The sequence below is a fragment of the Vipera berus genome (assembly GCF_964194415.1).
Source record: "Vipera berus genome assembly, chromosome: 5".
Lineage (NCBI taxonomy): Eukaryota > Metazoa > Chordata > Lepidosauria > Squamata > Viperidae > Vipera > Vipera berus.
Genome location: NC_138207.1, coordinates 5732568 through 5759478, shown reverse-complemented (window position 1 = coordinate 5759478; position 26911 = coordinate 5732568). Strand labels below are relative to the sequence as shown.

The 26911-nt window shown below is 43.7% G+C and overlaps 1 protein-coding gene across 1 annotated transcript in view; it reads right to left on the bottom strand.

Annotated features, from left to right (window-relative positions):
• Positions 1-26911, bottom strand: part of AP2M1 (adaptor related protein complex 2 subunit mu 1) — a 49869-nt gene that overhangs the window by 19120 nt on the left and 3838 nt on the right. Inside the window, exons 2-4 of the mRNA XM_081329471.1 lie at positions 17891-18007; positions 4524-4789; positions 2471-2553 (exon numbers count right to left, since the gene is read on the bottom strand). Of these exons, the coding sequence (XP_081185597.1) occupies positions 2471-2553; positions 4524-4789; positions 17891-17964 (423 nt within the window). The 5' untranslated portion in view covers positions 17965-18007. The remainder of the gene's footprint in view (positions 1-2470; positions 2554-4523; positions 4790-17890; positions 18008-26911) is intronic.

Below are 26911 nucleotides of genomic sequence, written 5' to 3'. Positions count from 1 at the left end.
CAGCTTTCTCTTGCAGAAAGCAAGCTGAAACGGAGTGAGGGAGATTGCCAGAAATGCGAATCGGCCGATCTCGCGCTCCTGCAAACTCCCTCGCTCGGTTTCAGCTTCCCTTGCTACAAGAGAAAGCAGGCTGAAACGAGGCAGATTGCAGCAGCGCGAGATCAGCCGATTCGCATTCCAGGCAATCTCCCTCACTCCGTTTCAGCCTGCTTTCTCTTGTAGCAAGGGAAGCTGAAACCAAGCGAGGGAGAGTGCAGGAGCGTGAGATCGGCGTTTCTCAGCACGTGCCGATTTGTGCTCCTGGCAATCTCCCTTGCTTTCCACTTGCGGAGGTTGGGGCTGGCCATACGGATCACCTTCGGACCATAAGACGCACCCTCATTCCCCCCCCCCTTTTGGGGAAAAAAAGTGCGTCTTATGGTCCGAAAAATACGGTACATAAAAGGCAAAAGAACTGAAGCAATGGTTTATTGGCTAGTGCTGGAATGATGACATAGCACAGGGGTCTTCAAACCTGGCCCTTTTTTGACCTGTGGACTTCAACTCCCAGAATTCCTCAGCCAGGCACACTGGCTGAGGAATTCTGGGAGTTGAAGTCCGCAAGTCATGAAGGGGCCACGTTTGAAGACCCCTGATATAGCATCATCTGGAGATATTGTTATGTATCAGGAATAGATGGAGGGGGAGTCCAAAACTGAAGACCCAACAAGACTGAGGGAGAGATCTGCTAAGTCAGGGGTGGGGAATTATGGCCCCTTTATGACTTGTGGACTTCAACTCCCAGAATTCCTCAGCCAGCACAGCTAGTAGAGGAGCCTGCACTCTCTAGAGAACAACAGTGAGGACAGCCTGACAAAAATGTCAGAATCCAAGAAGCCCAGGAAAGAGTTTTGCTTCTCCCGGTTTTTACAGGTAGTCCTCAACTTTCAACAGTTCGTTTAGTGACTGTTCAGTTACAACAGCACTGGAAAATGTGATTTATGACCGTTTTTCACACTTGCGACTGTCGCAGCATCCCCATGGTCAGGTGATCAAAACAGGAAGCTTTGCAACTGGTTCATCTTTATGACGGTTGCAGAATCCAGGGGTCACAAGATCCCCTTTTGCGACCTTCTGACAAGCAAAGTCAATGGGGCAAACCATGTTACCCAACTTAACACCTGCAGCGATTCACTGAACAACTGTGGCAAGAAAAGTCATATAAAACATGGGAAAACTCACTTAGCAAATGTTTCATTTAGCAACATAAATTTTGGGCTCAATCATGGTCGTAAGTCAAGGACTACCTGTATTTACCCCTTTACAAAGAGACTCAAAAAAACTCCATTTGAAATGGATGGTGTATTTTTGTGTATATAAAGTTTATTATCCAAGGGTTAAAACCAGGATGTCGAGCCCTCTCAATTCCTGGCAAATAGATGGGGAAGAAATGGAGGTAGTGACAGATTTTATTTTCCTGGGCTCCAAGATCACTGCAGACGGGGACTGCAGCCAAGAAATTAAAAGATGCTTGCTCCTGGGGAGGAAAGCCATGGCAAATCTAGACAGCACACTAAAAAGCAGACACATCACCCTGTCAACAAAAGTGCGTATAGTCAAGGCTGTGGTCTTTCCAGTTACAATGTATGGCTGTGAAAGTTGAACCATAAGAAAGGCCCGAGTGCCAAAGAATTGAGGCCTTTGCACTATGGTGCCAGAGAAGACTCCTGTGAGTCCCTTGGACTGCAAGGCGATCAAACCGGTCAGTCCTAGAGGAGATCAACCCTGACTGCTCTTTAGAAGGCTAGATCCTGAAGTTGAAACTCAAATACTTTGGCCACCTAATGAGAAGGAAGGACTCGCTGGTGAAGAGCCTAATGTTGGGAAAGGTTGAGGGCAAGAGAAGGAGGAGACAACAGAGAATGAGGTGGCTGGATGGAGTCACTGAAGCAGCAGGCGTGAGCTTAAATGGACTCCAGAAGATGGTAGAGGACAGGAAGGCCTGGAGGAACGTTGTCCATGGGGTCGCGATGGTCGGACACGACTTCACAACTAACAACAACAACAAGACTTGTGGACTTTGACTCCCATGCTGGTTGGAGAATTCTGGGAGTCGAAGTCCACAAATCTTAAAAGTTGCCAAGGCTGGATACCCCTGGGTTAAATAAGAATTTGGGGTCGGGATGTTGGTAACTTATTCTAGAATCTACAAAGATAAATGTTCAGACCAATTAAACCGGGGTAGACAATTACAGCCTTTATGTCCAATGTTTTTCACCGGGGGGGGGGGGGAGATCTCTAAAAAAAAAGGAATCAGATTCCCACAACAGGAAGAGTTCTGAATTTGAGATGTTGCCAGAGTGATTGCAACTGAAATATTCAACTGTATTGTACATCCCAAAGATGTTGTCATAGAATATAGTGGCGATTACTATTTTTTAAAAAAACAAACACTAACAATTAATTAAAACATGTATCAACCTGCATTTACCTGGCTCTTGATTCCTTGCTGGGTGATGAAAGTTTTCAGGGCTCCTGTTTCAGAGTTCTGAGGATAACCAAAGTCCAGGATTTCTACAGAAAAGTAAACAATTGTTGGAGAAAACCAACAGTTGGGCTAGCTTTTAACAGCTGACCCCCTCCCCCCCTTTGTGCAAATGGCTGGTAAAACACTACTCAAGGAAAGTTTCCCCACACCGCACGTTGTCATACTGATTAAGGAGTGATGGGGCCGGCCTACAGTTAGCAACGCTTAAAACAAGATGACAAACTCCATATAAAGACAGCAGAATCACAACATCGAAGGAAACCCCGCTCTGAAGCCGGATAATTCAACAGCAGCAGAATAATCTATCTTTGCAGCATTTTCTTTAGATTTTGATTTTCACATGATCATGGCATAAAAATCAAAACCTAAAAAAACAACAGCAGAGTAGCAGACATCGTAGCACACACAGACAAGTTAAGCTCTGGAAACCGAGAGGTGCCATTAACTGCCTCCTTCCAAGAGGAGATACGAGACAAGGCTCTCAAGAGCCAGACCTGCAATGCAAACAGAAAACAAGACCGTGCTTTTTGCTAATTTTGTTTGCTTGTGGCAATTTGCAAATCCATCGTCATCCTGCTTCCTCCTCTCCTGCCCAAAAAGGCTTTGAAATGCCGTGACATGAAAGCAGTTTTTGAATCCCAACTCACCCAGGGGATCATTCTTGGAAACCACTATCTGTTGGTAACATGGTTTTAAAAAAAAAGTTCAGTGACTCTGAAGAACAGCATTCTTTGGCTCATAGAAAGGCAAGCATTAAGAATCAAAACAGTCCTCTGTATTGCAGATTAAGGTGAAGAAACAGATGTCTTCCAGATGTTCCTGAACTGTAGCTTCCCAGGTCTAATCAGCCACGGGGAGAATGCCAGTTCTACTTTAACATCTGGCAAGTCATACCGTTCCTCCCTCATGATATAGATGAAATTACCAAGCTTCAGGTAGTCTTCAACTTACAGCAGTTCATTTAATGACTGTTCGAAGTTACGACGGCACAGGGGGGAAAAAGTGACTTTTGACCCATTTTTTTTCACACTTACAACCATTACATCATCTCAGTGCTCACGTGATCAAAATTCAGGCGCTGGGCAAGTGGTTCATATTTATGACGGTTGAAGTTACTCCGGTCTCATGTGATCCCCTTTTGCGACCTTCTGACAAGCAAAGTCAAGGGTGAAGCCAGATTCACTTAACAACCCCGCAACTAACAACTAACTTAACTGCAGGGATTCACCTAGCAACTGTAGCAAGACAAGTCGTAAAAGGGGCAAAAATTCACTTAACGAATGTGATGGGGCTCAATGGTGGGGGTAAGTCAAGGATGACTTGCATTTGCACAGCATGTTAACCCGCCATTTGAGCCTAACTGTGGACACAACATTAAGAGGTGCTTGTGTTACACTCGCGGTCAGAGAGAAACACTCCCCTTTAACCTTCAATCTGCTATTCCAGGGGTCTTCAAACTTGGCCCTTTTATGACTTGTGGACTTCAACTCCCAGAATTCCTCAGCCAGCAAAGCTGGCTGAGGAATTCTGGGAGTTGAAGTCCACAAGTCATAAAAGGGCCAAGTTTGAAGACCCCTGTGCTATTCGGTTCTATAGAAAGTGATTTACAGAACACTGAAGTTTTAAACCGAGAGCTAGCTTTCCTATACCATCACCTTCGCTTTGCGGGTCAATCTTCTTATCTCAACTATGTCCAGAATTCACTGGTTGTACATTGCAGAAGTAAAATATTTACAGAGAAGGAATAATCCTTCCGCCAGAGTAACTATAGCTCTTTCTTTGCCCTCGTCATTAATTTTTCACATTTAAAAACTAAACGCAAACCAAAAAAAAAAATGCACGGAGCTTAGCAGCCCTGCAGAAAGCGCAATTTGAATGTGTTCGCCCAGAATCAAATTTAGGTGCTGTAGGCAACGAGAGCATTCCCTAAGTTTACCGGGCTGGGCTTGAAGGACACGCGTTCCTAGAGGAGGGTCTGAACCTTACTCATCCTTACCATCCAGAAGCTCATAAATAAGCACAAAGTTGTTCTTGATGTTCTCCTCGCTGATTTTTCCAAAATAGGCAGTCATCACATCACACATTTTGTAGAGGAACTCAAAGACCATCGCAGCGTTGACATTCTGCTTGGTGACGGCAGCCAGCCAGATATTGGAACGTTTGACATGGAAGAAACTGGTCCGAGCGATGTTGGTGACCGGCGAGCGGACTTGTTGTCGTGCATGGATGACATTGACTCGGAAAGCATCCACTGCATTCCGCCTGGAGGATCAGGACATGGTAGGAAGACAGGAGTGAGATGACCAAACCACTAAGAATAATGAATTATAAAAAAATAAAAATAAAAAAATAAATCACGTAAAATAAAATAAAATTTTTAGTTTGCAAACAAATCAGCAATGGCTGGAATATAAATTACAAAAAAACAGAATATAATATTGAATTCACACGAAGGAGGTATTATATTACTGGACAAAGTGGTCCTACAAAAAGCACTGTATCAATATTAATTCCAATTTGTATAAAGGAAATGACAACTCTCTAGAGAAAATATATAAGCATCTAAAGAAACTCAATTGACTGAGGATTATAAAGGAGCAGAGACAGATTATAAAACAGATTTATAACAATAAGGGAGGTTTCTAAAGCTATAAAAATGTTAAACTAGGACAGCTGCCTAGACCCGGTGCACTAACAGTTCGTTAAAATAAATGTTTTGAGGACAAACTTTTACAACCTTTACAAAACAGACTGAAGTCTATCCTAAAAGGAGGAAAGATGCCAGAGAATTGGAAAGAGGCTACTATAGCAATATACCTAAAGAGAGACAAGACTTCACTTTAACAAGAGACTATAGCATGATATCATCATTGAATAACAACTATAAATTGTGCACGATTCTAGTTGGTACACTGAAAACAATTCAGCAAAAAATTATTCATGAAGATCAATGTGGGTTTTGACCTAAAAGACAGTGTGAAGGATAATGTTAGGAATGTGTTGGACATTTTGGAATATTTGAGGAAACATAATGAAAAATAAGCCTCATTAATCTGAGATGCAGAGAAAGCCTTTAACGATTTGAACTGCGTTTTCTTCAAGGTTTCGGAAAATACGAATTTTGGAGACAGCTTTATAAAATGAGTAAGATCGATTTACACTTCACAGAAAGGACAAATAATTGTTAATGGAGATCTAACAAAATCCTGTGAAATACAAAAAGAAACAAGACAGAGATGCCCACTGTCTGCTCTCTTCTTTATTTTGATTCTTGAAATATTCAATAGAAATAACAAAATGAGAGGATTGTGGGATTAATGACTTTAAAAGGAATTTATTAAGTTAAAAGCTTTTGCAGATGACTTGGTGTTGATTCTGGAAGATCCTTTAATGGGAACTGAAATATTAATGGAAAATTAAATTAATTTGGTGCATTAGGAGATTTCAAGATTAATAAACAGAAAATGAAAATGTTAACAAAAATAGAAGATCAAACAGAATTTATAAATAAAATGGGTGTTAAGGTTGAGAAGAAGGTAAAACAGCTGGGTATCACAGTAATAAACATGAACTGTATGTTATTTCAAAATAACTATGCTAAGACATAGAATGAAGTCCTGAAATTGCAATCTGACTTTCTCTTTAAAAAAAATCAAGAAAATATTTAAGAAAAACAAGATAAGATTAACCTTGAACACCAGATGTGAAACTTCAACATGGAAGAGTTTCAAAAATAAATCTATGCTATGTGGGAAATGTCTTACTTATCAGTTCCTTTCTACAGTTGGCGATGAAATAAGAGCTTTTGGAAAAGAATTAGAAAGCATCTCGAAACAAACTCAAACTGTGACTACAACTAATATTTTATCGGGACAGAAAACAAAAGAAACTGAACAATCAAATACATTGGCAGAAGAATTAAATATTCAACAAATATCAAGAGGTGAAAATAATGAGAAGATTTGGTGCTGTTAACAGACTCCTCAATTCTTCAAAAATGGAGACTGGAGGGCTACTTCAATATGATATAACAACACAAGAATGCTTTGATGACCCTGAGGCAAAGAAGCGAAAAATGACATGGCAAAGGAAGAAAGCAAGAATAAGATTGAAGAAATATGGACATTCTTAAGAGGCCTGAAATAGATAATACCCAAATAGACAAGATTGTACTTGGATTACGAGAGATTGTTTTGATGAGTAGATAAAAATGCTGATTAATTAAAAAAAACACAGATGTATGAATACTAACATTGAAATATTGAGCTTTTTAAATGACATAGATTAAGATGTATATTAGCGTATGGTTGGTCACACACAGAATTAAAAGCACTTCATATTTACAAGTTAGAACAGTTAAAACAATTTTTAAAACAATTATAAAACCTAAGAGGAAAACAGAAATAACATTTCAGAGTTTAATGTCGAGTTTGGAGATCCAGTCAGTAGCTGCCGTTGTTACGCAGAGGAAGTCCTTAAAATCTCCTGGGTATCTTCTATTAGTGCATTCCCTCACTATATCTTGGATAGTCTGTCGGGAAGCCCCGCAATCACATTGTGCTGAAGGTGTCTTTCCCCATTTATACAGAGAATCGGCACACACCCCATGAGTCGTTCTAATTCTATTGTATGCCACCCATATGTGTCGGGGTAGATTAAATCCTGGAGGTATACTATTAGGATTAATATGCTCAGAAATATCTTGGGAGGTATAGCTACTCCATGTTCTGAACCAGCCCTCTTCTAGCAAACCCCTATTCAAAAAGAAGAGACTGGAGAGCGTCCAAGGCTAAAAGGCTTCTGCCAAGATTTAATTATGCAGTTAACAAAAACACTAGAGCTTGTCTTCTCAAGCGGAAAAGTTGCTTTCAGCAACCAGCCCCTCCCCAAACACTCCTTTTATAGAGAGCTCAGGGCGTGGTCTCCCTGTGCCTCCTCCCGAGGAGTCCTGCAGCCTTTCTTTGTTTGTTCCTGCTCGACTGCCTCCTGCGTCGGGCGTCCTTGAACAGGGCCAGCTGTGGGTCATCTTCCTCCGCACTCTCGGGCTCACGCAGCTGAGAAGAGGTCCCCGGCTGAGGACTCTGCAAAGCCTCCAAACCATCATCAGCCGGTTCGTTTCCCTCCTCCCCCTCAGAGTCATCCGATACATCGGAGCCGGCTGTCGGACCCACAGGCTGGCCCTGAGTCACAACACTATCCCGCACCGCAGGGCCCTTCCCCCGGGTCTGCCGATCCGGATGCGGTCGGGATGGGAACTGTTCGTGAAACGCAGTCACCAACGCAGGGGCATGAACGGCGGTCGCGTCTTCCCATGTGAAGTCCTCCGGCCCGTACCCTTTCCACTCGATCAGGTACTGGAAGCGACCTTTCAGCCAGCGGGAATCCCTGATGCTGGCGACCTCGTACTCGGGGGTGCTGTCGCCATCACCAGGTCCTGATGGGGGAGGTTCCGCTTGGCGAAGTGGACAAGCCGGTTGTTCGGGGACCAACAAGGACCGATGGAAGACGGGGTGCACGCGCAGGGAACGTGGCAGAGTTAAACGATAGGCGACCGGGTTGATGACGGCCTCGACTGGGAACGGTCCAAGGTAACGGTGGTCCAGCTTCCTCGCCGGCCGAGTAGATGGTAGGTTCCTGGTGGACAGCCAGACCCGATCCCCCACCGATAATGGAGGCGTATCCCTTCTCGACCGATCGGCGAACCTCTTGTAGTCGGCCTTGGCCTTCTCCAGCTGCCGTCGCACCAACCGATGGATCGCCTGTAATTCCGCCATGAATTCGTTCGCTGCCGGCTCCGGTGAGTCCACGGGAGAAAGGGGGAAAAACCGGGGGTGATAACCCACGTTGGCCAAGAACGGTGTCATCTGCGTGGAGGTGTGCTGCGAGTTGTTAAAGGCAAACTCGGCTATGGCCAAATAGTCCACCCAATTGTCCTGCTGCAGGTTAACATAGCAGCGCAGATACTGCTCTAAGATGCCGATGACCTTCTCGGTACCCCCGTCAGTCTGAGGATGATGCGCGGACGAGAGGCAAACCTTAATGTCCAACGCCCGCATCAACTCCTGCCAGAAGCGGGCTGTAAACTGGGCCCCCCTATCGGAGACGACCCTATCGGGAAGGCCGTGCAGCCGGAACACCTGTTGGATGAACATGCGACTAGTGGCGCGAGCTGACGGTAAGCCGCGACAGGGGATGAAGTGCGCCATCTTGGTCAACATGTCCACCACCACAAACACTGTCGTGAAGCCGGAGGATGGGGGTAGATCCGTCAGAAAGTCCATGGACACAGCCCCCCAGGGTCTCTTGGGCGTTGGCAAAGGCTGCAGTAAACCAGGCGGGGCCCCTGTCGCTGACTTGGCCTGCCTGCATGGGACGCAGGAGGTGACATAAGACTGGACATCGTGTCGGACTCGGGGCCACCAGAAGGTACGGGAGACCAGGTTCAGAGTCTTGAACAGGCCAAAATGCCCCGCAGCCGGGTTATCATGACATTGGCTGAGGACGAGTCCCCTGAGTGGCCCTCCTGGAACATAGAGCCGGTCACGATAATACAGGAGTCCATCCGTGACCGACCAAGGCGAATCTGGCCCCACCTCTTCCTTCCGCTGAGCCACCCACGCCTCCTGCTGCTGCGCCTCCCGGATCCGAGCCCGTATATCCACCGGCTCCTGCACCGCAGCAAAAGACTCGACGGGGATCACTGTCCTGGGCGGAAGCTTGTCTTCCACTCGGGTGTACTCGGGCTTCCTGGACAGAGCATCCGCTCTCTGGTTGTGCCCGCTTGGTATGTACCGCACCCGGAAGTCAAACCTCGCAAAGAAGAGGGACCACCGGATCTGGCGTTGGTTCAAATTCCGAGCGGTCTGCAGGCTTTCCAGATTCTTGTGGTCCGTCCGGACCTCGATTTGATGCCGCGCCCCCTCCAGATGATGCCTCCAAGCCTCGAACGCCGCCTTGATGGCCAGCAGCTCCTTCTCCCAGATGGTATAGTTGCGCTCCGAGGGGTTCAATTTCCGAGAGTGATACGCGCAAGGGAAAAGGGTACCGTTGGGCGTCGCTGCCTGGAGTAACACGGCCCCAATGGCAATGTCGGAGGCGTCCGCCTCCACGACAAACGGCCGTTGCGGGTCAGGATGCTTCAAGATGGGCTCCTTCATGAAGGCGTCCTTCAAAGCTTGGAACGCCTGTTGTTCGGGGGCGTTCCACTGGAACCGAGTCTTCTTCTGCAGGAGCCGGGTAAGGGGGGCTGTCAAGGCAGCAAAGCCAGGGATGAATGTTCGATAGTAGTTGGCAAATCCAAGAAGTCGCTGAACATCCTTCACGCGACGTGGGGGTTGCCAACTCTGCAACGACTCAACTTTACTCGATTCCATGGCGATGCCCTCAGGAGAAATGCGGTGACCCAAGAAATCGATGGTCACCTGGTAAAACTGGCACTTCTCCAACTTGGCAAACAGCCGATGTTTCCGGAGGCGCTGCAGGACCTGACGGAGATGCTGATGATGCGCTTCACGCGACGGGGAGTAAATCAGGATGTCGTCCAGGTAAATCACGACAAACTGGTCCAACAGATCTCGAAAGATGTCGTTCATAAAATGCTGAAACACAGCGGGGGCGTTGGTCAGGCCAAACGGCATCACCGTGTACTCGAAATGTCCATAGCGAGTACCAAACGCCGTCTTCCACTCATCACCCGGCCGAACCCTGACGAGGTTGTAAGCTCCACGCAGGTCCAGTTTCGTGAAGATCTTAGCCTCCCGGAGTCGGTCCAAGAGCTCGGGGATGAGGGGCAGCGGGTAGCGGTTACGCACCGTGATGGCGTTGAGTTTCCGGTAGTCACAGCAGAGCCGTAACTCGCCCGACTTCTTTTTGACGAAGAGCACGGGCGCAGACACTGGCGAGGACGAGGGCCGGATGAAACCGCGAGCCAAATTCTTTGTCAGGAAGTCCCGCAATGCAGCCAACTCGGGCTCCGACATGGAATACAAACGCCCCACTGGGAGAGGCGCATCAGGGACTAGATCAATGGAACAGTCATAGGGCCTGTGCGGGGGTAATTGGTCCGCCTCTGACTCGCTGAACACATCAGCAAAGTCGGACAGTTCGGGAGGCAAGGAAACCCCTGAGGAACCCTCCACCTGGCCGGCACAGATATGGCGGGTGTGGTCCACGCACTGCAAACTTGGGAAGGTGACCAAGTTCTGAGACCAATAGATCTGTGGATCATGCGCCCGGAGCCACGCCAGTCCCAAGACCACGGGGAAGTGCAGATCCGAAGTGACGTAAAACTGAATGGCCTCCACATGGGTACTGATGGCCATGCACACGGGTTGCGTGGCGGCCGTAATAGGCCCGGACAGGAGCACTCGACCATCGATGGTCTCCACAAGCATGGGCGGATCCACTGGACACTGGGGAACAGCCCATTTGGCCACGAAGGCCGAGTCCATAAAGTTAGTGGTAGCCCCAGAGTCAATTAAGGCATGGACCAGAATCCCCTCTGGCTTGCCAGGAAGGATCAGACGTGCCTCCAAAATCAAATGCCGTGGAGGTTCACAGGCACCGTCGGAACGGCGTCGCTCGGCGTGGTCGTTGTGGGTCGCCCGATCTTTCACACCGTCTAGATCGGGCTCGGGCCGTTTCCCGACAGCAAAGCAGGGGACTTTCTCGGGGCAGGCTTGGTCACTGACGCCCGCTGACGCTTCTTCGGGCAAGAAGCAGCCAAATGTCCAGGGTCCCCACAGTAAAAACACAACCCCCCCGATCGTCGTCTGTCCATTTCCGTCACCGATAGACGGGACCTGGCGGCACCCAGCTCCATTGGCTCCTCCCTCTGGACTGGGGGCTCACGCTCAACAGGAGCGGCAGGGGTCTGTGGGGTAGCACGGCGACTCTTTCGCTGCTGCAGCCGGGCATCGATCCGCAGACAAAGATGGATCAGCCCATTCAGGTCTGAGGGAATGTCCACGCGGGCCAGCTCATCCAACATCTCCTCCGACAAGCCATCCTGGAAGGCATCCACGAGCGCAGCCTCATTCCAGGCGGAATCCTGGCTAAGCAGCCGGAAATCGCTGATGTAGGCCTGTAGGGGGCGCTGACCCTGCCTCAAAGCTTTCAGGCGTCGGGTGGCAGTCTGCGCCTTAATTGGGTCCTCATACATGAGGCGCATATGGTCACAAAACCCCCCAAAGTTATCCAACAAAGGGCTAGGCTGTGCCAACAGAGGCGTGCCCCAACGAGCTGCATCTCCCGACAGAAGGCTCAACACGAATCCCACCTTATCTCGGTCAGTGGGGAAATCAGCCGCCCTCACGCTGATAAAAAGCTGGCATTGTCCCAGGAAGGCAGTAAACAGTTCTGGATTACCAGCAAATTTATCCGGCATAGCTATCTGACATTTCCTCCTGGGTGGGGGTGCAGCATGTACCTGAGCTTGCAGTTGTGCCACCTGAGCTGCCAGCAAAGTGAGTTGCTGGGTGAGCTGGGCATTCTCGGCAAGAAGCTGCTCCATCGTAGTAATAAGGGGTGGTTTGCTGAAAGCAAACTGTTCTGAACCAGCCCTCTTCTAGCAAACCCCTATTCAAAAAGAAGAGACTGGAGAGCGTCCAAGGCTAAAAGGCTTCTGCCAAGATTTAATTACGCAGTTAACAAAAACACTAGAGCTTGTCTTCTCAAGCGGAAAAGTTGCTTTCAGCAACCAGCCCCTCCCCAAACACTCCTTTTATAGAGAGCTCAGGGCGTGGTCTCCCTGTGCCTCCTCCCGAGGAGTCCTGCAGCCTTTCTTTGTTTGTTCCTGCTCGACTGCCTCCTGCGTCGGGCGTCCTTGAACAGGGCCAGCTGTGGGTCATCTTCCTCCGCACTCTCGGGCTCGCGCAGCTGAGAAGAGGTCCCCGGCTGAGGACTCTGCAAAGCCTCCAAACCATCATCAGCCGGTTCGTTTCCCTCCTCCCCCTCAGAGTCATCCGATACATCGGAGCCGGCTGTCGGACCCACAGGCTGGCCCTGAGTCACAACACTCCATGCTTCCATCCACTTTTGTAAGCCACACGTGCCTCCTGGGTGGTGCTAAGTGAGTAACAGACAGACTGGTAGCCAGACATCCGCGAGGATCTCCTGGCTTCACACACAACTCCACAGTCCTTTTCAGGACTAAAAAATAAAATATGTTAAGAATGATAGAGTGTAACTAATATACTTGGATGTAGTGACATGAAAGGATGTATTAAATGTTAAAACAGAAGAAATTTTGGTTAATTTTTAATATGTGGAAATTAAAAAGGAGAAATAAGAATATATTGTCCTCCTCCTCTTTCTCCTCCTTGCAATTTATTTATTTATTTTTATTTTATTTATTTTAATTCTATTTATATCCCGCCCTTCTCCGAAGACTCAGGGCGGCTTACAAGCTTAGCAGTAGCCTTCATTCTATGTATATGCCTGCTTATTAGGGCTTTCACACACACCCCAAGCGGCATTATTACAAAGTCAGCTTAATTGCCCCCAACAATCTGGGTCCTCAATTGGTATCCTAATGACTACCATTTTAATATTGTACTACTAACATTGATATAAGGGACGCTGTGGCTCAGTGGGTTAGGACGCTGAGCTTGTCGATCACAAGGTCGGCAGTTTGGCGGGTCGAATCCCGAGTGCCACATAACAGAGTGAGTGCCTGTTACTCGTCCCAGCTTCTGCCAACCTAGCAGTTCGAAAGCACGTAAAAATGCAAGTAGAAAAATAGGGACCACTCCGGTGGGAAGGTAACAGCGTTCCGTGCGCCTTTGGCGTCTAGTCATGCCGGCCACATGACCATGGAGACGTCCTCGAACAAGTGCTGGCTCTTCGGCTTTGAAACGGAGATGAGCACCGGCCCCTAGAGTCGGAAACAACTAGCACACATGTGCGGGGGAACCTTTACCTTTACCTTTTTAACACTGATATGGAAATGAGATAAATAAGAAGTGTATTTACTACGTATTGGAGAAAATTGTGTAAAGGGAAAAGAGGTTATTTAGCAATATGAAGATGAGAAATTTTAAAATGTTTAATTTCAATATCAATGTAAAATTAAAGCTGGAAAAATATATAAGGTGTTTGATGTTTTAAAGATGGAATCTTAAAATATAAAATATACTAAAGTATTGACAAATATAAGAAAAGTGTTAAATGACTGATGGATAGCTATGAGAAGTATGTTAATTTAGATAAGAGATAGTATGTATTAAAGGAAACAAGAGAGAGGAAGTATTGGTTACAACAATTTGGAGATTTGTAATAATATGTATTTGACTGAAATGGAATTATTGTAACCCAGACACCACGTTGCTTTTTAAAGATACTATTGTAATATTGGAAAACTAATTAAAAAAAAGAATAAAAAAGAGACATAGAATGAAGTTTAAAAAGACGTATTAAGATGGAAGAAACTACAACTGTTAACAATTCTTCATCCTACGGTTTTCCTGCAATTGCAGGGTCCGGTTTTCATATCAACAAGTACTATCTATACAAAGTGCATACTGTAAAATACCACACGCTATTATTACTCTAATCAATACTTACTTAACAGAGGAATCAGTTGCTTAAAAGAATAAAGATACCTTTATTCAGAGGAAATATTTTATTAAGCACATGTGGGCGATGTCATTATAAGGGAAAAGCCTAGAAAATTCATTGAATGTTTTCAATCACAGTAAAAGCACTGATCAAGTATCAATTCTATCTTCAAGGACACACTGATGTCTTCCATTTATCATTTCACACTTTGAGGTTCCAAGACAGCCATTTCTCACTCAAGTGCCCAGCATCATATATTATTTAACTTTTATATCAACAGATCGAGACCTCTTTGTAATAATGATGCAAAAATATACCGATTAACGTTACTAGGGCCGTGGATTAATTTCCCGAGGAATCAAACCCAAATCCATTATTCATGTCAAGTTTAAAGATCAGCGTAGCAATCATCTGGACTTCTGTAGATTTCTAAGAAAGTTAAATTTTAATAAGATATTTGATTTGAGATTATTGCTACTGAATGAATTTTTCCACACATTTTATCTCTTTTTCTGATAACTGCTCAAATACCAAACATTTTCAGAAAGGGGAAGTCTCCAGCTTCTAAGCGTCTAAGAATCTGTAGGCTCCAGTCTCTTAAATGATAAAAGTAATAACTGGCCTGCTCTGACATGAGCCAAACTTCACATTATCACTGTTTTTCATTTGACATTGCCTTAATGTCAACGATGCTATAAAAGGGAGCTTGACTTTATACACCAGGTGCCCCGTGTTGAGTTCCTGCCATTCTTCTCTTACCTATTACTACAGCGGCCAATGAGATGGGATGAACAGAAATGGCGTCAGCGAAGAAAAGGAGTGACAGCAACAAGAGAAAGGTTAGAACACACACATACACACAAAGCACAATGAATCAAACCAAAAGGAGAAGAGACAACAGACAGAAAACCCCACCTCCCACAAAAAGATTTCAAGGCACTATTTACGTTCTCTAGGCCAGCTTTCCCAGCCCCATAATTCTAGTTCGCAATCAGTATGACCACTGCTCAGTCAACATGCTCAGTGGAATTTATGCATATTTTAAGATATTGGAAGGAAACCAGGTAAAGAAAAGCTGGGCTAGGCAGAAAAGCAAAAAAGCTCTTAAGAAAAGGCAAGCGGTATATGAATTGTACAGTATGGCGCAACCAGGCTGTGTGATCATAGATTTAAGCACGAATCCATATCGGTCTCTTTATTTTATGATGCGGAAAGATACTGAAGCCAACATCTGAAATAGCTTTTGATTGATGGGACAGTGCAACTCCTGCCAATCCTTCTGTTTATTTTGTGGTTGTAATCATCTCCAGCCTGATCTCAGATAACCAGGAACCAAAAGGGACAACAACGAACAGTTACCAGCTTTCAGATTTCAAAATTGGCTTGGAGCTTAACATAATTATCCTTCTTTAGAAGTGTCTCCTCACACAGTGAGATGAGCAGCATATAAATTTGATAAATAAGCGAACAAATCTGCCAATTCAGGAAAATCCTTTGAGGTATGAATAAACACATCAAGGATTCAATTTATACTAGTGTGCATTTTTCTCTTAATCAGGAAGAGAATTCTGTTATGAAAATATTTAACAGAACTTTGTAAGTTCAGTCAGATAAGGTCACAGCCCGAGTATAACAGCTTCCTGACACCTGTAGTAGCTATATAAACACTGTTTCAAACAAAATTTTAAAAGCATATTTAAAAAGGAAGGTATTATACCCCCACTGTGTTGTAATTGGGATTGTAAAATAGAGAAATACGGTTTTAAAAGAATGCAAGAGGCAATCTGAATTGTGTGAAAGACCCACACGACAGGGGAAAAACTCTGAAGCTGACAGTCTTCTCATTCACTGGGTGACCAAAAAACTGTGACAAAGAAATACAGTGTCCAATCAACATATAGGATCCACAATTATACAGAAAGCAGACCCCATTCTCTTCTACCACTAAAGATGTTACCAAGTCAGGTAATGAAATGTCTGCAAGTAAACAACCAAGCTATAAGCACAAGGAGTCCATATATGTACAATCTTTCAGCAATCAAAACTATTAGTCTGTATTGTGATAACCCTGAGAAACCAACAAGCAGCTGATCACAAAAAATACATTTTCTGTATATCTTTTAACACCATTCTTTGAATCAGAAAATATTTGAATATACAGTATCATTTTATATTCTGTCTTTCTTACATAGGGTATAAGGTCAACATTCAATGTTGTCCTATGTTCTGGTTTTACACATAATCTATACCATTTCAGGTATATAGATTCAAAAATTGTTGCCCTACGATGCACTGTTTTGCAGTATTGAAGATTACAATCAAATAGACATAAGTGTTTTAGCATTTAGTTATATAAATCGATCACCTTCATCTTGTAGACAATAAGGATAATGAGGCTAGCATTTAAGCTTTTTGCAGAATGTTTTATAGCTAATCTGTTCCTTACATCTACTTATAAAAGTAATACTATCTTAATTATTACATTGATTTCATATTTTCATGTGTAAGTTTTATAATATGCCTACAGCCTGCCTAATTTGATGATGCTATACTTACTTAAGTTTGTGAACTGACCGTTCAGTGTTATGCAGGACATTGCCCTCAATGCTTATACAAAATATTGAACTCTGATTTCCAACAAAATTCCACATTGCCACACAATATTACTATATGCTGATCACTTAAGCCTTTCTAAAGTTTTTAAATTATCTCTAATTCTGCAACATAATCTGAGCAGCAACTAAATTCAACTAATGAAGAAATTAAAATAAACAATATTACAAAACAGCATACTTTGTAATGAACATAATGAGTCAACATTCTGTCTTTGTTGGAAAAGGCTGGTGGGGCACATACAATGGAAAAAAGTATTACAATTTACAAGTGGGATTAAAATATTCTTATGTAGCTAGATCTTTTAATATATTCTTTTTAGTTTTATATTTGGCAGGGTTTTAATATTGTTTCTATCATTTCTTTGTAGAACATTCACAGCTGTATGTATATATATGCCTTTTCAATTTTTTCAAATTATGACCTTTAAACAATCATCTTCCCAAATTCCTCTTTCTTATGCAACTATAACAATGTAGTGTTGAAAAACTTAGTTAAAAGAAATAACACAAGAGAAAGATACATACATACATACATACATACATACATATATATATTTATTTATTTATTTAATTTTTATTTTTATTCCATTTATATCCCGCCCTTCTCCGAAGACTCAGGGTGGCTTACAAGCTTAGCAGTAGCCTTCATTCTATGTATATGGCCTGCTTATTAGGGCTTTCACACACACCCCCAAGCGGCATTATTACAAAGTCAGCTTATTGCCCCCAACAATCTGGGTCCTCATTTTACCTACCTCGGAAGGATGGAAGGCTGAGTCAACCTTGAGCCTGGTGGGATGCGAACCTGCACTGATTGCAGGCAGCTGGTGTTATTGTTGGGGGCAATAAGCTGACTTTGTAATAATGCCGCTTGGGGCCACCCGAAAGCCCTAATAAGCAGGCATATACATAGAATGAAGGCTATTGCTAAGCACGTTGATTTGTGCTTAGATTGTAAGCCGCCCTGAGTCTTCGGAGAAGAGAGTTGCTTCAATCAATGCCTATTTTTCATTGTTAAGTGCCTGGGAATAATGTAAGGTAACACATCCCATGAGACATCAAAATGAACACAGCCTGCATGCAACACACAGTACACAAGTTTCACATGCACAAAACGTACAGCAACAGCAGCTCAAATGTTGCAACAAGTTGTACCAGGGTTTAAAAGTAACGCACGAAGACTCTGACTTACCCAATGTCATCCCTGTAGACCCGGGAGATTAAAACTTCTCCCTTATGATTATAAATGAACAGGCCTCCAATCATGATGAATTTTTAGTCTTCTTTTCCCATGGTGCTTATATCCAATCTACAGTTATAGGAGAGAATGTTATGGTTATTGTTGAGAAGAAACAGTAGAGGCAGTCAATTTACCAATTGGCTTTTCAGCAAACCAATCTTTTAGTTTCCTCAACTGTAATATGCAAAGAAATTATCAGAGTTCACAAATCTACTTGCTACAAGAAGCTTCTCTGATATCTCTGGCAAGTAACAGGTAAGTCATGAGCATAGTACATCCCCATTTTTCTCAGAATTAGCTTGTGCTGAACTTATCTGTGTGTGGGGGGCGCATATATACATATACAGGGAGTGCAGAATTATTAGGCAAGTTGTATTTTTGAGGATTAATTTTATCATTGAACAACAACCATGTTCTCAATGAACCCAAAAAACTCATTAATATCAAAGCTGAATATTTTTGGAAGTAGTTTTTAGTTTGTTTTTAGTTATAGCTATTTTAGGGGGATATCTGTGTGTGCAGGTGACTATTACTGTGCATAATTATTAGGCAACTTAACAAAAAACAAATATATACCCATTTCAATTATTTATTTTTACCAGTGAAACCAATATAACATCTCAACATTCACAAATATACATTTCTGACATTCAAAAACATAACAAAAACAAATCAGTGACCAATATAGCCACCTTTCTTTGCAAGGACACTCAAAAGCCTGCCATCCATGGATTCTGTCAGTTTTGATCTGTTCACCATCAACATTGCGTGCAGCAGCAACCACAGCCTCCCAGACACTGTTCAGAGAGGTGTACTGTTTTCCCTCCTTGTAAATCTCACATTTGATGATGGACCACAGGTTCTCAATGGGGTTCAGATCAGGTGAACAAGGAGGCCATGTCATTAGATTTCCTTCTTTTATACCCTTTCTTGCCAGCCACGCTGTGGAGTACTTGGACGCGTGTGATGGAGCATTGTCCTGCATGAAAATCATGTTTTTCTTGAAGGATGCAGACTTCTTCCTGTACCACTGCTTGAAGAAGGTGTCTTCCAGAAACTGGCAGTAGGACTGGGAGTTGAGCTTGACTCCATCCTCAACCCAAAAAGGCCCCACAAGCTCATCTTTGATGATACCAGCCCAAACCAGTACTCCACCTCCACCTTGCTGGCGTCTGAGTCGGACTGGAGCTCTCTGCCCTTTACCAATCCAGCCACGGGCCCATCCATCTGGCCCATCAAGACTCACTCTCATTTCATCAGTCCATAAAACCTTAGAAACATCAGTCTTGAGATATTTCTTGGCCCAGTCTTGACGTTTCAGCTTGTGTGTCTTGTTCAGTGGTGGTCGTCTTTCAGCCTTTCTTACCTTGGCCATGTCTCTGAGTATTGCACACCTTGTGCTTTTGGGCACTCCAGTGATGTTGCAGCTCTGAAATATGGCCAAACTGGTGGCAAGTGGCATCTTGGCAGCTGCACGCTTGACTTTTCTCAGTTCATGGGCAGTTATTTTGCGCCTTGGTTTCTCCACACGCTTCTTGCGACCCTGTTGACTATTTTGAATGAAACGCTTGATTGTTCGATGATCACGCTTCAGAAGCTTTGCAATTTTAAGAGTGCTGCATCCCTCTGCAAGATATCTCACTATTTTTGACTTTTCTGAGCCTGTCAAGTCCTTCTTTTGACCCATTTTTCCAAAGGAAAGGAAGTTGCCTAATAATTATGCACACCTGATACAGGGTGTTGATGTCATTAGACCACACCCCTTCTCATTACAGAGATGCACATCACCTAATATGCTTAATTGGTAGTAGGCTTTCGAGCCTATACAGCTTGGAGTAAGACAACATGCATAAAGAGGATGATGTGGTCAAAATACTCATTTGCCTAATAATTCTGCACTCCCTGTATGTATATATTTGTTTTCTGAGGTTTTCGCGGGTGTTTGTATGTGGATCTTTGGTTATTCGGGTTTTTCCCCACGTAGAATTCAATTCTACGTGGGGAAAAACCCGAATAACCAAAGATCCACATACGAATATATACATATATACATATATGTAAAGGTAAAAGGTAAAGGTTCCCCCGCACATGCGTGCTAGTCATTTCCGACTCTAGGGGCCGGTGCTCATCTCCATTTCAAAGCCGAAGAGCCAGCGCTTGTCCGAGGATGTCTCCATGGTCATGTGGCCGGCATGACTAGACGCCGAAGGCACACGGAACGCTGTTACCTTCCCACCGTAGTAGTCCCTATTTTTCTATTTGCATTTTTTACGTGCTTTCGAACTGCTAGGTTGGCAGAAGCTGGGACGAGTAACAGGCGCTCACTCTGTTACGTGGCACTCGGGATTTGACCCGCCAAACTGCCGACCTTCTGATCGACAAGCTCAGTGTCCTAACCCACTGAGCCACCACGTCCCTACATACATACATACACACACACGTGTGCACACACATACATACATGTATGTACGTATGTTAAGTGTTTGTTAAGTATTTTAGAATACCTTGTTCAATTTAGATACTGCATCCATTATACAATCTTTGACTTGCCAATTCCAAATCATATTTCAGTATTATATCTACCTTCTAACAATAGTCTGTATTTTGTATTGTAATTATTTCAAATTTGGTCAAGTTTCTAAGTATTCCACCTTACTTCTGTAACTCTTTTGGAACTAATACTTATTTTTCCCCGAAAAATAAGACTTGGTCTTAATTTTTAATTTATTGGGGGGGGGACTCCAAAAGAGGCACCAGGTCTTATTTTTTGGGGGGGTCTTTTCCAGTCTCACCGCGCAGCAGCAGCGACAGACCCATCCAGCCATGTATTTGAAGGCATTAAAATCAATGCAGTGTTTCTGATCGTTCCATGGAGAAAGTCTCAAAAGGTTTCCTCTTTATTTACTAAAGGTTAGATTTGCAGTTTATTAGTGAATATTTCTCCAGGAATCATTTCTTGCAATGACTGCATTTATAAAAATATTTAATATTCTGGCAATATTAAAGAAGCAATTAGTCTGGGCTTTTTTTCATCTTTCTTCCATACTTTTAATACTCTATTATTTAATTAAAATGCACTGGAAACTTCAACTGGTAACAGTTCAAAGATATTTAAATAAGCTTTTGGGGAGTCCCTCCCCTGCCACGTAGCAACATAATCCAAGGCAAACAATTAGTTTAATAGTATATCATTAGGCACACAAAACCCCAAATGACTTTTGCGTCTTGTTCATTCCTAAAGTTGAACCGTAGTCTAGTCTGATTGAATGAAATGTTATTTGTCTTTGTCATTCTTTGTCTTCGTATGTGGTTGGCATCATTTGAATTAGAAAGTTAACCTTTGATAAAGCATTAACTTATTCCTAGCCAGGATGAGTATAAAGCAATCCTTCAATTTATGACGTAAGTAAGTGTGAGTTCAGTTGTGAGGCAATGCAGCAAAAGCCCAGGAAGGCTAGGAAAAGAGGGTCCACGCATATGCGCAAGAGCAAGGCAGCCACAAAGCAACTCTGAGACTGCAAGACCTCCCCACCACCACCCACCCCAGCCGCAGTGCAACACAAAGCACAGTCCCAGCCCAGCAGCAGGACACAAAAGGACCTCTTCTGCTAGGGAAGCCACAGCTGCCCCTGCTCAGGTCCAGCTTAATTGCCCTCCCCATCCTGCATTCACGTAACTGCTGGCCACGGGATGCTGTCTTCCCCAGTAGCAGGCAAGGAAACCACCAAGGAAACCGCTGAGTACATCCCAGGGAAAAAAGACTTGTGCTGCCAGCAAGGAGAAAGAAGATCCCAAAGGTCATTTAGGGCCGTGGTGAACTTAGGGCACAGATGGCACAAAGAGCCCTCTCTGTGGGGGCACACACACTGTCACCCCAGGCCTTGGCCTTCAACTGGGTTTTAAAAACCTTCGCTTTAGGCCTCCGCCGCCGTGTGCAGCAAAAAAAAAAGGTTCAATCAATTTTAACTTCTCGCAAAAAGTTCTCGCAAAGCTGGAATTGAGTGATTGAACTTTTTAGTCCCATCCAGTTTGCCGTTACCACTGCGGCCACGGTCACCCAATGGGCCACGCCCACCCAGCACCCAACAATACATAAGTGAATTTCAGGTTGCAGTTTGGGCACTCTGTCTCTAAAAGTTTCGCCATCACTGATCTAGGGTGTCAGGAACCGTGGAGCACAGGGAGCCAAAGTCAATTAAAGAGCCAACGTGGCGGTGGTTAAGTTGCAGTATTGCAGGCTAATTCTGTCCACAGCCTGGAGTTCGATCCTGATAGGCTCAAGGTTGACTCAGCCTGCCTTCCTTCCGAGGTGGGTAAAATGAGGACCCAGATGGCTGGGGTCAATATACTGACTCTGTAAACCGCTTAGAGAGGGCTGTAAAGAACTAGGGAAGCAGTATTTAAATCTAAGTGCTATTGCTTGAATAATTCTCTGAGGTTACTCTTGATCCATAAAGAAAAATCCAAGCCGCAGTTTTTCTTTTAGACCTGAAATAAAAACACCCTTCTATCAAAAGCTTTTCTCATTAATATTATTGATTGCACTCAAGATGTATCCCAAATTATCTCTTCAAGCTATTTAACCTCTTTCCAAGGACAGCCATAAAAAAAATCTTACAGTCCACGTGTCTCTAGGCAGGTTGGATCACTTCCCTCTATAGAAAAGATGTATAAAATTTTCTGTTATATCAATATTGTCATAAATCAATCATCAATTAGTTTAATAATTTGGTAAGAATTTCTCTGAAAGCCTTACAGAGAAGAATCATCCAGTCCTGGGGATTTATTCAATTTTCATATCTGCACTACTTCCTTATATTTCACCTTCTGTGACAGAATACTGCATCTTTTTAAATGCATAAATATAATAAATACACCACATTGTAAGCTTCTTCTAGATTTCTTGACCTTCTAATGATTCATCTTTCTTTATATCAAGATATTCTTTGATAATTTTTTCCCCAATCTATCTATCCCAAACCTTCTGACTTTCCTCTGAAATTTAAATTGTCCCTGCCAATTCTGTTCCAGGTATCTGAAGTCTGCTCTCCATCTCCTGGTACTGTTATGTGAATTCTCTGTTCAGGAGACATAGGTTATACATGGTCTATTTTTAGTCTCAATCCATATGCCATGAGAATGTGGCAAATGTTTAAGTGAACACTTAGGATGAAAATCTGCTTCAAGAAAGCCTAGCTAGTAAGTCGAAAGAAAGAAAAAGTAGATGGTCTTACTAACCACCCCTGCTAAAGCTGAAGATGAATTTCAATAATCAAATCAGGCTGCCATATTTGTTTTAAGACAGCTTTTTAATCTAAGCAACATCAGCAAGCCCTTTTTCCTCATTTCTTCAGTTTTTGAGAATAATACACATCTGTTAGATGAGCTGGCCAACCACTATAGCCACATAGTTACAGCACTAGAAAATTCTTGATTAAGCAATGGATTGTTTTAATTACTCTTTTTTCTATAGAAAGTTACCAAATAGCTAACAGGAATGACTAAATTTTGCTGAGGTAAGGTAAAAAAGCAATCTGACTCAGAAAACATGCCTACTAAGAACTATTTCACACCAAATACAGATAAATGTTTTCCAGTAACTCTTCCAGTAATCAGAAAGAGGAACTTTTGTCCTCGTAGTTCCGCCTGAAATGAAAGTCAGAGTAGGCAGAACGAATTTGATTAAATATAAAAGAGAGATCATAGGCATCATAATAGTATCAAAAAAATTCACTCAGGCTGCACAATAATCTGTGCTATCACACAAGATGTCGGGGAAGCCTTCAATCACTAACTCAACTTACACTGTAGTATGCTTGCTTCTGACCTATTGAAATTCATTTTTCTTGTTTCTGTTCGTTGGGCAAATAACATGTTTAAATTACAAAGAAGTAGATTTCAATTGGACAACAGAAAAACATTGCTACCAATGCTGTCCGGCAATAGGGAACTGCTTTGTGACCTAATTTTGTGGTAATGAAACTAGACTCTTTAATATTAAGTGAAGCAGCCACTAGAATTCAGGTTTAATTCAATCGATCCCTGCTGATAACACAGGGAGTATAAAATATTCCAAGTTTCTGTACTAGTATGGGTAGTCTTCAACTTACAATATTTCATTTAGTGACTGTCCAAAATTACAATGGCACTTAAAAAAGGGACTAATGACCACTTTTCACACCTATGACCCAGGGTCATCTGATCACCTTTTGCAACCTTCAAAGTCAATGCGAAAGCCAGAGTCCCTTAACAACCACGGCGTAAAATGTGGCAAAACTCGCTTAGCCACAGAAATTCTGGACTCAATTGTGGTCATAAATCGAGGATTACCTGTATGCAGATTAATTGGAACCAGCGTTGTTCATATATACTCCAAACTATAGATATGATATTTTTTTCTTGCTTTTATGTCAGTGTTCTGCAAACAAATAACAAGCGAGGGCCAAACTGAAAAGCAGACACCCTTCGACAAAGGCTTTTCATGCAGTGGTTTAAATGTGAAAGAATGATTCACCACAAGTAATTCTGCATGCAGGTGTTTCAACTCTACCTCTTGACTGGAGCAATGGTTTTGAATGATTAGGCAAAGAAAGCTTGTCCACAAAGATAATAAGCAAAGGCTAACGGTAGCCTGACTAAATTCTGCTTTGGCTCCTTATCTTCCCCTTCAAATACATCATTTGATCTCAGTTGCTAATTCTTTAGCTGCTTTCCTTATTAGCAACAAATAATTTGAAGGGAGAAGCAAGCAAATTCTACCCTAAAACTCACCTTTACCCTGCATTATTCAAACAGAAATGATGCAATGGAGCAATTAAAAGCAGTTTTACACACTAAGTAGCTTCCTGACAGTTTTAGGAAAGCAATGGGACAATGGAGCCAGGAGTAATTTAATTTGAAACTTAACAGTTGAGATAAATATACAGAAATACATATTGAGATTTATCCATAAGCACATAAGCAGATTTCTACTAACAAAGGCAAACCTCCCATATTCAATCAATATAAGTTTACCAAAATATCAAAAAAAGTAAGGGCAACCTTATGCTTTAGGCTAGGAATCTACAGGAATTTCATCTCACTGAGCAGAAGTTCTAATCCAGTGATGACGAACCTTTTAGAGACCGAGTGCCCAAACTGCAACCCAAAACCCACTTATTTATTGCTGGGTGCTAGGTGGGCGCGGCTGTGGTGGTCATGGAAGACTGGGTGGCTGTGGCCAAGGTGGGCATGGTCACCTCGATGTTGCTCGTGGGGAGGGATGCCTCTGGGGGGCAGGCAGGGTTGGGGGAGATCCAGGGGGTCTCTGGCAGGTGGGGCGGTGAGCAGGAGACTCGTCCTGCGGGGTGAGGCGAGGCAAGGCAGGGCGGGGGTGCCATTGCCGTGGGGCAGGTTGAGGTAGGGGCAGCTGCTGCCTGACACCATCGGCCCCCGCACACAGAGGCCAGCGAGCGTATGGGAGCCGACGGTGTCCATCAGCAGCCACAGCCTGCCGGCTCCGTGAACGGCATACTCTGGGGCTACGTAGGCCACCGCCAGCAGTTCAGACAAGCCACCTCTGAGCTGGACAGCTGGCCGACAGCTGAGGAGGCGATGCAGTAGGTCATGCCTGGGAAAAGGAGAGCATGTGAGGCCAGGAGGGACGAGACAGAGTGGGGGGAAGGGAAACCAGCCGTGCCCGGATGCATCTGGCCACATGGGACCTCGAACGGCTGGTTGAAGAGGGACAGCTGCCATCTCTTGGGCATGGCACGCATGCCCACAAAGGTTCGCCACCGCTGTTCTAATCTAATTTTGAATATTTGCTGCTGTGTTTTGGTGGCTGAAGCAGTACAGGGATATTCATAATGCCCTCTCCACCTTGTTGAACAATCACTTTGCCTAATCCCCTTGAAAGTGATTATACTCTTATGGCAGTGGATTGCTCCTGACTTTATTGCTCCTGATTTGAAGGCCCGTGTTAAAGTTGCCCAGTCAAGAACACCTTGGGATTTTACGTCTGCCATGGCATCCATGAATATATCTCAATTAGCATCTCGCCTCCGCATCTTGCAGGAAAACATATGCTTGACTTGGTTATATGTGATGGGTATTAGCCATATGAAAATGGAGTTGCTTTCTCTGCACTGTCATGGACAAAGCACTTTCTGGTTAAATGTTAAGACTGTAGCAGTTGCTATAAATCACGAGAGACGAAAGATTTAAATAAAATAATCTGACCCAAAAGCCTTATGGATTCAGACGCAGTGGCTCTCTGAATGCATTTGGGGAATTTTCCACCTAAACTGCTGGCAACATAGCTAAGGATCTGGGCAGAAGAATGACCTCTAGCAAAAGCTCAGTTAATCAAGGCCATAAGCACAATGAGGTAAATGGGCAGGAGGATGGAATGCAAGCAATGTTCCCAACCACTTTGTCGTATGGACTGTTTTCAGCTTGCAGATCTCAAAAACGGAGACAGTGCAAAGGGAAATGAGAGCTGCATTTGTCAGCTTCACCTTTGCCCCTCCAATCTGGTTAAATCAGCTAGGCCGGGACTGTCTTCACAATTCAGGGGACAATCAGCACTGCTTTAAGTATAGGATGAGTCTCTGTACGCTTAAAGGACATTAACATTCAGCGTTTTAACCAATTCTATTGTATTTTAAGTCCAGCATGTATACGTTTCATTGTGGCTGCATATGCGTATGTTTTTATCTATTACAACTGCTTAGAATTTTTTCAACTGGGCTGTACAGCATATTAAAAATCGGAAAATAAAGGAGGCTACTAAAAATCAACACTGACAAGGCACTACCTTGATCTGTAAGACACCTGATCAGAGGTAGTCTAGAATTCTCAATTTTTAAACGATTGGGAAAGTATTGTCCTTGTAACTGCAGATATACCTGAATGACACTTATTTTCTGGACCCCTTTAAATCAGGATTTTATCCAGGATATGTTACTGAGCCTCTTTGACCACTGAGGTAAA